Here is a 13,259-nt window from a genome sequence, read left to right on the forward strand (position 1 = left end):
CAGTCCAGATCTTTCACCCATAGAAAACATTTGGCACATCATAAAACGGAAGATACGACAAAAAAGACCTAAGACAGTTGAGCAACTAGAATCCTACATTAGACAAGAATGGGTTAACATTCCTATCCCTAAACTTGAACAACTTGTCTCCTCAGTCCCCAGACGTTTACAGACTGTTGTAAAGTGAAAAGGGGATGTCTCACAGTGGTAAACATGGCCTTGTCCCAACTTTTTTGAGATGTGTTGTTGTCATGAAATTTAAAATCACCTAATTGTTCTCTTTAAATGATACATTTTCTCAGTTTAAACATTTGATATGTCATCTATGTTCTATTCTGAATAAAATATGGAATTTTGAAACTTCCACATCATTGCATTCCGTTTTTATTTACGATTTGTACTTTCGGGCGGCACGGTGGTGTAGTGGTTAGCGCTGTCGCCTCACAGCAAGAAGGTCCTGGGTTCGAGCCCCGGGGCCGGCGAGGGCCTTTCTGTGTGGAGTTTGCATGTTCTCCCTGTGTCCGCGTGGGTTTCCTCCGGGTGCTCCGGTTTCCCCCACAGTCCAAAGACATGCAGGTTAGGTTAACTGGTGACTCTAAATTGACCGTAGGTGTGAGTGTGAATGGTTTTCTGTGTCTATGTGTCAGCCCTGTGATGACCTGGCGACTTGTCCAGGGTGTACCCCGCCTTTCGCCCGTAGTCAGCTGGGATAGGCTCCAGCTTGCCTGCAACCCTGTAGAAGGATAAAGCGGCTTGAGATGAGATTTGTACTTTCTCCCAACTTTTTTGGAATCGGGGTTGTAGCTTCGAAGCCACAAAATGCAACTTCAATGGAAAAAATATATATAATAAATTGCTTACCTCTTTTCACGTTGAAAAAAGGAGGAACGTTTTGCTTGTTTTGACATGGCAAATTATTAACACAAGAGGAAATACTTGTAATTCGCAGCTACACTGGCAGCTTGACCATGCTTTCTAGTGCGATCGTGTTGCGCTTGCGCAGAACTGGGTTTTCGCACCCAAACCACAGGAAGTCCATACAAGGTTATAGAAACCCTAATGAGGCTGAGGTGACAATCTAGTTTAAAAAAATGTTAGAAAAATTACAGTGGGCACTTTTCTATTATTCTTATGCAGCTATTGAAAAAATGTATGATCTGACAAAGGGGGGGAAGGGGTCACGGGCACCCCAAGACCCCCCCCCCCCCCCCCCCCAGCTATGTCCCTGTTTATTTAGCATTTGTGGAAGGAGTCTCCTAACAGTCACAACTAAGGACTTTGCAATTTTTTTTTTTTTTGTAATATAGCAAGCAACATTTTTTCTTTAATAAGATTAAGAAAGAGGAATAAAAATGTCAGTTAAAGAATGACTGTTTATAACTGCTATAGCATAAGTGCAGGGCTGGATTAACATGGCCAGGAGCCCCTAGGCTACAAGTTGCTGTAGGCCCCCCCCCCCCCCCGGCCACCACCATCTTATCCCATCTACCTGTAAAGAACTGTCTATTTTCTACATTTTAAAGTTTTTTTTTCATTATTAAACTTTTATTAAAAGTTATTAAAAAGGAAACTATCATGCATGTCAGTGTCATCAGTGAGTGTGTGTGTGTGTGTGTGTGTGTGTGTGTGTGCATTTGTGAAACTAGTGGCAGTGGCACATTCATCCACAAATGGGACGGGGTCTGAAAGGGATGGTCCTTCACCCTCACCAGAGCTAGTAGTACTACTGGCTGCAGCTAACATAACGTTTGCTACGCTAGTGTCATGATGACTTGCACTTGCCAGTTGGGTTTCATTAGGTTTAAAAAACCCTGTTAGTTTTGGTATATTGCTCAATAGAGCTTGGGCTTTTTGCCGTTGCATCTTGCGCTTTTGAGCACCGCTCTCGTATTTTCTGTCACACATGTTCACTGTTCAACTGTGGAGTGACGTCGTGCGTGACGTCTAACGTTTATAAATGGAAGGCGGATTTGCCTCACCCAATCAGCGTCCGTTTATTTAAATATTCATTTTGAGCCAATGAATATGAAGTTTTTTTTTTTCTTTTGACCAATTGGGGGCCCCCCTGCAAGGCGGGGGATGTGGGGGCCCCTAGGCTGAAGCCATATGAAGCCTGTGTGGTGATCCGGGCGTGTATAAGTGGTAAAGGGGAACTAACTTGTCTTGCCAACATTAATTGTTGGGAAATTGGCAAAGAGGAATGAAACGCTTTGGGATGTCCATCACCGATTTATCACTGATTATTTTCCTATAACAATGTGCCCCATTTTGAGGTATATTTTCCTTACTTATTCCATTGAGTGGAGGAACAGGGGAGTAGTAGTTCTACTTCCTACTGCAGCAGGGGGTCAGTTTCAAGGTATTCTCTGCAACTGTGCTCATGTTACCTGAAGTTCATGGTTCTGAAACTCAAAACCCAACCGAATACAGCCCTGCACCGTTTGTTCCAAGTACAAATATGCCCCCTGTGGAATGCTGAACATGGGCAGATTGAATATAAAAAGCTTAGATCCTGCTATGGTGTAAAACTGAGATGTTAACAGTGTTTATGACAGCAACTTTCCAGATTGTTGTTAATTGAAGATTTTGGAGAAAATACTGCAGCACTTGGATGGAAGAATCACTGACATATTAAAGCAAGACAAAAGAGAATGAAGGAATGATCAGATAATACTGTACGTGTTTTCATATTATGGGGGATTGTACAGGAGTTCAGGTCGGGGTAATGGACGCTGGCCAGGTGAGTTTATAGTATAGTTTTGTACTTTGTTTTATGTAAATCTGATTTTATGTAATCCTATTATTGATGTTGTTAACTCTAGATGTATTATTATTATTATTATTATTATGCAGAAGTAGTAAAATTTTTAGCTCACAGCTTAAGATCATTCTGTCATGAATTTACATTAGCCTTCATCTACATCGTTGTGAAAATCAGTCAAATCTAAAGCAAGTTAAAGCTGATTTTATCAGGGTAGACATGCATCTCTCTGTAGACTTGCGCTGGCCTCCGACGAGGCTCATCATCCCCACTAACCGTTATTCAAGCTGTTCATAATTACATGAGCTGTGCAAAGCTTCAGACACTTTAGGACTTGAAACCAGTAGATATCCGAAATGGTTCATGCACTAACCACTTTATTGGGTCCCCCTGCTCAATAATGCAAGTATCATATATTATTATACATAAAGGACACTTTTTCAACAGAATAAAAGCACGTGTTCTATTCCATTCTAGCAGGTTTCATTCATTTGGTTTGATAGCATGCGATATTGTTAGCGTATCGCTTATCCTATGCGTATTACGTCACTCTACCCAATGGAGAATGAGCGTTGAATATGGTTTACGATATTGCATGGTTGTCAAGACGACATGACGTCACACGTCAGAGCTGATGTGAATATCCAACGAGAAAATTTTCTGTTGCGCATGCGCAGAAGCATTTCCTTGTTCGCTGGTGGCGCCCATAGTAAGTCACCCCCTGTTCTAAATGTTTTGTAAAATCTATTATTTTTTTCATCAAATATGTATAATAATAATAATAATAATAACGCCTTTTTTGTGGTATATCAGATATATTCCATTCAGTCGAAGACTTGTTCAGTATCATGCTAGCTGAATGGAATATATCTGACATATGACTCAACACCAGCTAATATTATTTAAATATTCGGCTTGTAACTATTCACCCAATTCAATTCGATTCACGATCTTGGATTCATGATTTGATTTTCCCATGATATTTTTGAAAAAAAAAAGGCAACATATATTTTCCTTCTTTTTATCAACTTAAATATTCATTTTGTTTTGTTTTTTTCATTGTCTAAATAATCACCAATAATTCAAGAATAATTATTCATCACCTTTGTAAAGGTTGGTGTAAACCATAATATCCTATTTACTAAAATATTCCTTTTAAAATTAAAAATGAAATTTAAAAAAGTTAATATCAAATAGACCTTTTCTTAAAAAAAAAAAGGTTTATGAAAAATTGTACTACCTTATTTTTTCTTCAGCTTTAGGAGTCTGTAAAAAGAGAGTTAGTGTTTCTTTTTAAATCTATTCATACAGTCAATCACACAACAGCTCTTCCCCATTTGAGATCTGTATTTTTTGCACTATTAGTGCTGTGTTACTTCCACCTATGGTGAAGTCATGTGTGTTCCGTCGATTGTACATAACGGTATGTTATTACATGTAACATACAACAGCCTCTGCTGTCTAAACAACAGAATTACAGCGAAGAAATAAACTAAGAGATTACACAGCCTGATAATACTCGTGATTCCTTATTTTTATTTCACTGATTTGAATCATTATACATTTGTACCACTATTTATCATCACACAATATATTCTTATATGCCTATTTAATGTTAACGTCAATGTATTATTTACACTCAGAATATCAGACAGTCTTTGGGCAGCAGTGTAATCCATAAAATCATGTGATCTCGAGGCCAGATTTGCTGGATTGAGTATTTCAGAAACCTGGGATTTCGTGTTCGTAGGTCTAAAAGATGAAAATGCGAAAGAGATCTGATCTGACAGGAAGGCTATGGTAAATCAAATAACCACTCTTTACAACCATGTTGAGCAGAAAAGCATTTCAGAGCACAGAACACATTGAACCTTCAGCCAGAGAAGCTACTGTAGAACAGCAGAAGATGATATCGGGCTCCACTCCTTTCTGCTAAGAACAGGAAGCTGTATTTGTTTGTTTTTCAGTTTTGGGCTAATAGTCGCTACACAGTTCATTAATAAGTACTGTATATCACATTTGTCGATGTATTTGGGGTAAATAGATCAATATGGGATTTTTTTAGGGCTTAAATAAGGAAAAATTGAATGTATCGGAAAAGAAAGCATCCATGGCGGTTCAAAAAGGTGTCAAGAGATACAGGACATGACTGCCTGATTGTATTTCTGTCCTGGGCAATGGGTGGTGAGGGCATGAGAAGAGATAATGATTATGCCTGTGGCTATAGCTGTGCCTGTGGTTATTGTTGCCAAAGAAGCAATAAAGGGGGAGAAGGAGAAGAACACAGAGGACCCTCCTTAACTCGAGCCATTTAGAAGGAAAAGTCATCATCCAATTTATATTTACTGACACGGCTTATTGAAGAAGGAAACAAAAATGCAAGAATAAAAGCAAAAGGCTGAAGAAATGACATGATCACACCACTGATTTTGCAAATGAAAATGAAAAGGGTGATAACGTGGACATTTTGCAGTCTTTTTAACAATAAAGAAAAAGAAAAACAGACAGTTCTCTAACGCTAAGTGAAGTGTATGAAGATGATGAGGTGAAATGAGATGCTATTCACCATGATCTGCACCTGGCCGTTTTTGCAGGAGTCTGGTGAGTTTTCACTGTCATCCTTACATCCACCCATCCTACAGCGCACAGCATCCTGTACCTGAAAAAGAGAAAGAGAGAGAGAGAGAGAGATTATAATCTCAATCTATATTGCCATCATCCACTTTCTTATAGATATGTAGCAGCAGCACAGTGAAGAAAATCATACGGATGTGCGTCAAGAGATTTAGTTGAAGTTATGGGGGGGAAAAAAAACTTTGCCCTTTTTTCATTCTTCAAGGGTTTCCGTGAACCTGCACCCAATATACAGTTGTGGCCAAAAGTTTTGAGACAGACACACATTTTGGTTTTCACAAAGTTTTGCTGCTTCAGTGTTTTTTTAGATCTTTTGGTCAGATGTTTCTATGCTGTACTGAAGTACAATTATAAGCATTTCACAAGTTTCAAAGGCTTTTATTGACATCAAGTTGATGCAAAGAGTCAATATTTACAGCGTTGACCCTTCTTTTTCAAGACTCCTGCAATTCCCAGATGTCCCAAACAGTCTGAAGGGGGCTTCATCAGAGAAAATAACTTTACCCCAGGCCTCTGTAGTCTGAAAATAGTCCTGCAAAAAGTTATTTTCTCTGATGAAACCCCCTGCAGACTGTTTGGGACATCTGGAAAAATGATTGTCCAGAGAAGAAAAGGTGAGCGCTACTCTGAGTCCTGTGTCATGCCAACAGTAAAGCATCCTGAAATTATTCATGTGTGGGGTCGCTTCTCATCCAAGGGACTGGGCTCACTCACAATTTTGCCCAAGAACGCTGCCATGAATAAAGAATGGTATCAAAACGTCCTCCAAGAGCAACTTCTCCCAACGATCCAGGAGCAATTTGGTGATGAGCAATGCTTTTTCCAGCGTGATAGAGCATCATGTTGTCACAAGGCAAAAGTGATAACTAAGTGGCTCAGGGAACAAAACATTAAAATTTTGAGTCCATGGCCAGGAAACTCCCCAGATCTTAATCCCATCGAGAACCAGTGGTCAATCCTCAAAAAGCAGGTGGACAAACAAAAACCCAAAAATCGTGATCAACTCCAAACACTGATTATGCAAGAATGGGTTGCCATCAGTCAGGATTTGGCCCAGAAGCTGATATCCAGCATGCCAGGGTGAATTGCAGGAGTCTTGAAAACAGGGGCGCAGATACGTTTTTTTGAACTGGGGGGACAAAGCTGCCAGCAAACCAACCCCGACCCCACCCCCACCATGTGTTGTGCGAGGAATATACTCTGATGCCCTCAGGGTGGCGACATTACTCAGCTAAGACAAAAAAAACATCACTCCTTCATCCCTGCAACCGTTAGCTTAGGCCTACTAATAAATAAAGAGCAGGAATAGAGCACACCTGTGATGTCTGGTGCTCTCATGTGCTATTTACCACTGACACGACAGGATGTAATGTGGGTTGAATGTGTGTGTGTGTGTGTGTGTGTGTGTGTGTGTGTGTGTGTGTGTGTTTCCTTATGAAACAATATGCTCGCTGAAATTATGGCAGGGAACGCCAGATTAAACATTAAAACTGCCTTCTGAGCACTGTATCTACAGGCTACCACCGAAAGAAGGAGGCTACCAGAAAGGCATCTCTACTCCGTACGATTTTACTTTCACTACGACATTACTTTGAACAGACTATCAAAAAATTGCAAGGTGATATGATAAAGTAAGGCACAGTTTACTTACAGTCGTTGTTTTTTGAAAAAAAACGATGCAATCGTTTTCTGCCTTTTCGGTTTGGCACCCTTCATCATGCCGTGTTGGGGTCCTGAACTAGGAGCTGTCCCCGATATGCCTGTCAAACTTGTTGTGGGTAACCATAGCAACCAAGCTCGAGCTCGCAACCTGTGCAGTCTGCGCAGCTCAACCAACCGAATATCAGTCTTTGTTTTGTTTTATGTGAGTTGTTGCAACTATGTATGTACTGCTGTGCACCTCAATAAACCGAATGGTAATTAGTCTTTTGATTTTTCCGTGAGGTTTGCCTTATGCAAAGAAAGACAGCATAGACGTTTTTTCCTCCCTATAAGTGGGGGGGGACCGAACGAGGTGAATTTAAATCTGGTTGGGACGAATCCCACCCGTCCCACCCTCTATCTGCGCACGTGCTTGAAAAAGAAGGGTCAACACTGTAAATATTGACTCTTTGCATAAACTTGATGTCAGTAAAAGCCTTTGAAACTTATGAAATGCTTATAATTGTACTTCAGTATACCATAGAAACATCTGACCAAAAGATCTGAAGCAGCAAAACTTTGTGAAAACCAAAATGTGTGTCCGTCTCAAAACTTTTGGCCGTGATCGTAGTCTCCGATTCCTGTTCTTGGCTCACATGAGTGGAACCTGATGTGGTCTTCTGCTGTTGTAGCTCATCCACTACACAGTTTTGTGCTACTTGAGATACTTTTCTGCTCATCACGTTGGTGAAGAGTGATTGTTTTGAGTTACCATAGCCTTCCTGTCAGCTCAAACCAGACTGGCCATTCTCTGATGTATTTTTGCCTGCTCACTAGATTTTTTTTTTTTTTTTTTTCATTTTGCACAACATTCGATGTAAACTCTATAGACTGTTATGTATGGGGGTGATGGGGGACTAGGCAAGTTCTGAAATACTCAAACCAGCAACAGTGTCAGGCTCAAGGTCATGAAATGGGGTGACATTTCACCTGTTTTGATGTTTGATAAGAAAATTAACCGATGCTCGTAAACTGTACCTGCATAATTTTATGAAATTCATTAAACAGGAAATTATCAGGACATTTCACAAAACTACTTTTCCATCTTACAATACACAGACACACTACATAAACCCAACACTGATATAAAAAAGTTTTGGCCCAGAGGGATTCAACTGATTAATATGTATGAATTCTTGAAAAAGGAGTGTCCAGTTATAATGGCTCTCCATTCCTTTCAGTATTAAATAGAAAGTTTCATCAGTATAATGAAAAAACGTCTCTCTTTTTAGGTTGCCTTTAAAAAAAAAATAATGGAGAATTCCAGGCAGAAATGACAATGTAATTAAATGGTGGTTCTTCTATTTAGCTGTATGTGAATACTACACACAGAAGGATGAGGCCAAACCCCCCCCCCCCAAAAAAAAAACAAAAAACCAAAAACCAATGCATTATACTGCCTTTCTCATCGATACGTGACTATATAAGTGCTCCCTGCAGTATGCACACTTTCTTCGACGCTACTCACGCTGCTCATCAGTCTTGATTGAAAGATTTTAATTATCCATTGTTTATTAAACTGCATATTCATTTTACTATCTGTCGCGTTTATGGTCCCGCTAGGACATCAAGATCGAACGCTCAGATATATCTGGAACATCTTGGAAGGAAATGTGTGGAAGGAAACGTAAACAATACCTTCCAAGGCCCGGTTTATTGCTAACACAGAACTAATAATGATAATAAGTATGCTGGAGACGGAGACAGACCTGACACACAAAGCAGAATCTATCACTTTAATCTAGTTAGGGGAGCAATCAAGGCAGGGTGGCCTGATGAGATTCGTAATGAAACTTTGATATGAGTTTATACCCCTGAGTGACAAACCTTCTGCATAGTCAATGCTTACACATCCTTTAAATAATAAGAGCACTAATGACGCCATTAATGACTGCGAAGTTGAAATAGCTCATTTCTCCTCACGCCTTATAACATTAAATATAGGTCAATATTCATTTGCATCACAGTTTCTTCCATAAAAATGTAAAATATCCATTGCTATGACCTCACCGGAGTAGCTAAATGTCTCTCTTGGTCTTAGAATAAAACAAATAATGATGAAATACTGAAAATATTAAAAACATCTTGGTAAAATATCAAACCTGACCCATTCTGTCTGGTCTTCCTTTCTAGTATTAGTATCTCTTATTTATTCCTATACTATCCCTTCATGCGGCGTATTTTTTCCCTGCTCAGTATCCTTAAAATGGCCTCCAACAGATGGTCGAGATACATTTCATGTGCTACAGTGTGAGTGCACAATCTTTCTATGATGTTTATGATGATTTGCTGTTTCACAGTTTACCGGGTTATTATGTAGAAATACTATGCACTGATGCTACAGAAATGTGCAGCATGAACACACAGCACTGCTTAAAAAATGTCTGGTTTTATCCTTCTATTCTCACAGAGAAAATAGTCTTCCACTCAATATTTTACCCTCAGACATGCACAGCATGAAACATTCATGATGACACCTGGAGGAGCAAGATGAGACAAGTGTACGTTACGTTATAATACACCATGCCCCCAAAGCACCTCATATTTAAATATAAATATATAATATAAGGTGCTTTACTATGTATTGTATATTTTTTTCAAGTTGAAATCTTTCTGAATTGCATTGAAAATTGTTGTTTTATTGTGACACAAACAATAATTAAGACGTAAAAAAAGATATCTGGAGTGTACATAAGTACCCCCCCAGAAAAAAAGTCAATACTTTGTAGAGCCACCTTTTGCTACAATTACATCTGCAAGTCTCTTGGGGTATGGCTCTATTAGTTTAGCACATCTAGCCATGGTGGCACGGTGGTGTAGTGGTTAGCACTGCCACCTCATAGCAAGAAGGTCCGGGTTCGAGCCCCGTGGCCGACGAGGGCCTTTCTGTGCGGAGTTTGCATGTTCTCCCCGTGTCCGTGTGGGTTTCCTCCGGGTGCTCCGGTTTCCCCCACAGTCCAAAGACATGCAGGTTAGGTTAGCTGGTGACTCTAAATTGACCGTAGGTGTGAATGTGAGTGTGAATGGTTGTCTATGTGTCAGCCCTGTGATGACCTGGCGACTTGTCCAGGGTGTACCCCGCCTTTCGCCCGTAGTCAGCTGGGATAGGCTCCAGCTTGCCTGCGACCCTGTAGAACAGGATAAAGCGGCTAGAGATAATGAGATGAGATGAGACATCTAGCCACTGGGATGTTTGCACATTCCTCAAGGCAAAACTGCTCCAACTTCTTCAAGTTACATGGGTTGTGTTGGTGTACAGCAATCTTCAATTTATGCCACGTACAGATTCTCAATTGGATTGAGGTCTGGGCTTTGATTAGGCCATTCCAAGACATTTAAATAGCTTTTGCAGTATGTTTAGGGTCACTGTTCTGCTGGAACGTGAACCTTCATCCCAGTCTCAAACCTCTGGCTGATTCAAACAGGTTTTCCTCCAGAATTGCCCTGGATTTAGTGCCATCCATCTTTCCTTCAGTCCTGACCAGCTTTCCTGTCCCTGCAGATGAAAAACATCCCCACAGCATGATGCTGCCTCCACCATGCTTCACTGTAGGAATGGTGTTCTCAGGGTGTTGGGTTTGTGCCACACGTGGCATTTCCCATGATGGCCAAAAAGATCAAGTTTAGTCTCATTTGACCAGAGAATCTTCTTCCATGTGTTTGGGGAATTGGCCACTCTTCCATAAAACCCCACTCTGTGGAGTGTACGGCTTAAAGTGGTCCGATGGACAGACCCTCCCATCACCGCTGTGGATCTTTGCAGCTCCTTCTGCATTATCATTGGTGCCTTTGTTGCATCTCTGATTAATGCCCTCCTTGCCCGGTCTGTGAGTTTTGGTGGGCGGGGCCTTCTCTTGTCAGGTTTGTAGTGCTGCCGTATTCTTTCCATTTTGCTATAATGGATTTAATGGAGCTCCGTGAGATATTCAAAGTTTGGGATATTTTTTATAACCCAACCCTGATCTATACTTCTCCACACCTTTGTCTCTGACCTGTTTGGAGGCTCCTTGGTTTTCATGTCACTTGCTTAGTAGTGTTACAGAGTCAGGGTCCTTCCAGAACAGGTTGATTTATACAGACAGATCATGTGACACTTTGATTGCACACAGGTGGAGCTTAATCAACTAATTATGTGAGTTATGAAGTGAATCGGTTGGACCAGCTCTTATTTAGGGGTTTCATACAAAAGGGGGTGAATACCTATGCACACTCCAGATTTCTGTGGTTGGTAGAAGAGAGCAACTGGACTTGCTTGAAAAGTCTTAAAGACGTTTCGCCTCTCATCCGAAAGGCATCCTCAGTTCTGTCTGTCTAATATGGAGTATCAAGTATTTATCCTCTCATGGATCATCATAGAATCCGAATCAGAATGCTGATGGCTGCATTGTAGGTGGCTGATAGATGTCTTAGACACCCACCTCTGTTCAGTGATGGTCGTTCCAGGTTGACAAAAATGAGCGATCCTCTCTGGCTAAGATGTCTGCCAGTTTTCTGGAAGTCCTCTCATACTCCTGCACCGGTCGAAGGGAACTCATCCCAAAGTGCGTAGAAACATATCTGTGAAGATACTCAGTCATCCAGGTACATAGTAATCTGTGGTTGGTAGAAGAGAGCAACTGGACTTGCTTGAAAAGTCTTGAAGATGTTTCGCCTCTCTTCTACGAACCACAGATTACTATGTACCTGGATGACTGAGTATCTTAACAGATATACTCCAGATTTCTGTTTTTTCATCTTAATTATTGTTTGTGGCACAATAAAACAACAATTTTCACCTTTAAAATTGTAGGCAGGTTGTGTAAATCAAATGGTGGTAGCCCTCCAAAAATCTATTTTAATTCCATCTTGTAATGCAACAAAACAGGACAAACACCAAGGGGGATGAATATTTTTGCAAGGCACCGTACATACAAATGTACATTAAAATAAAACAAATTATGGAACTGAGACACATTTAGACACTTAAAAAAAGGCTCCCAATTGGTGCAACAGAAAAGCATTTGACCCATCATCCTTCTGAATCTGAATCCTAACAATGCCACAGACATTGCCCGTGCTCTTTTGGCGTGAGGGATGGGATACTCTCGCTTCCCTGTCAATCACAGTGACATTAGCCAATCGTGGGTGCCTGTGAGCTCATGTATGCTGAAGAGGGCAGATAGCGCTTTCCTCAGTGTGTGCTACACTGCCCTTTAATGCAGCAGGAGCAGCAGTTCAAACAGATATGCACTTTATCTGAAACACTTTACACATCCGAATCCTGATTTATTTTGCCCATTAAATTTTCTCAGGAAAATTGCTCAAGTTCCAGTCAAAAGTTTTTGCACCCCTACACAGTCATAGGTTTTTTTTTTTTCTGTATTTTGTATTTTCTACATTGCAGAACAATACTGAAGACATCAAAACTATGAAATAACACATGGAACATACAGTATTATGTACTTATTAACTGAGTTAGGTTGGGCTGGACAGGAAAATATTTGGCTCGAGGTCATGCCATATTTTCCCATCTGGCCCGACCTACCTCAGTCAATAAGCATTTTATCAGACAACCTTTTTTAATTAATATACACAGTGGAAAACAATGAACAATGGTGTGCGAAAAACGATACAGCTGAGCACAGTGAAAGTGAATTTTATTGTCCAGATGATTTATCAGACACAGACTTAATTGAACAAGCTGAAATTGTCAAAGAAAATGAAATAAAGGTAGTTTCAAGTGAAGAAATTCACTTGTATTTACAAGGACAACAAGAAGAAAACACTGTAAAAAAACTAAGTACGACATTAATGTTTTCAAAAGATTTCTTGCTGAAGTTAAGGAGGAAAGAGACATAACAGTCGTACCCTCTAAGAGGCTCAACAGCTTGCTATGTAGTTTCTACATCCAAGCGAAGAAAAAAAGGAAATTTAGACAACGAACCTGACACCTTGTCTTCCTTTTCGTGAAGTATTCAACACTACCTTAGTGACAACAACAGTAAGATAAATATCCTGAAAGATGACAACTTTAAAAAGTCCAGGGAAGTCCTGAAGTCCAAGGGCAGAGACCTCAGAAAAAATGGAAAAGGCATCAAACCAAATGCCACAGAAGCCTTGACTGGTGCAGATATTGATTGTATTTTTGAAGAAAACAATTTTAATAAAATTGTTAAAATAAATA

General features: G+C 40.2%; 1 protein-coding gene across 1 annotated transcript in view; it reads right to left on the reverse strand.

Annotated features, from left to right (window-relative positions):
- The window catches only part of adgrb2 (adhesion G protein-coupled receptor B2), an 836,040-nt gene that overhangs the window by 126,622 nt on the left and 696,159 nt on the right, over nt 1–13,259 (reverse strand). Inside the window, exon 25 of the mRNA XM_060904734.1 lies at nt 5,328–5,420. Coding sequence (XP_060760717.1) covers nt 5,328–5,420 — 93 coding nt within the window. The remainder of the gene's footprint in view (nt 1–5,327; nt 5,421–13,259) is intronic.

The sequence above is a fragment of the Neoarius graeffei genome, chromosome 22, assembly GCF_027579695.1.
Source record: "Neoarius graeffei isolate fNeoGra1 chromosome 22, fNeoGra1.pri, whole genome shotgun sequence".
In the NCBI taxonomy this organism is placed as follows: domain Eukaryota; kingdom Metazoa; phylum Chordata; class Actinopteri; order Siluriformes; family Ariidae; genus Neoarius; species Neoarius graeffei.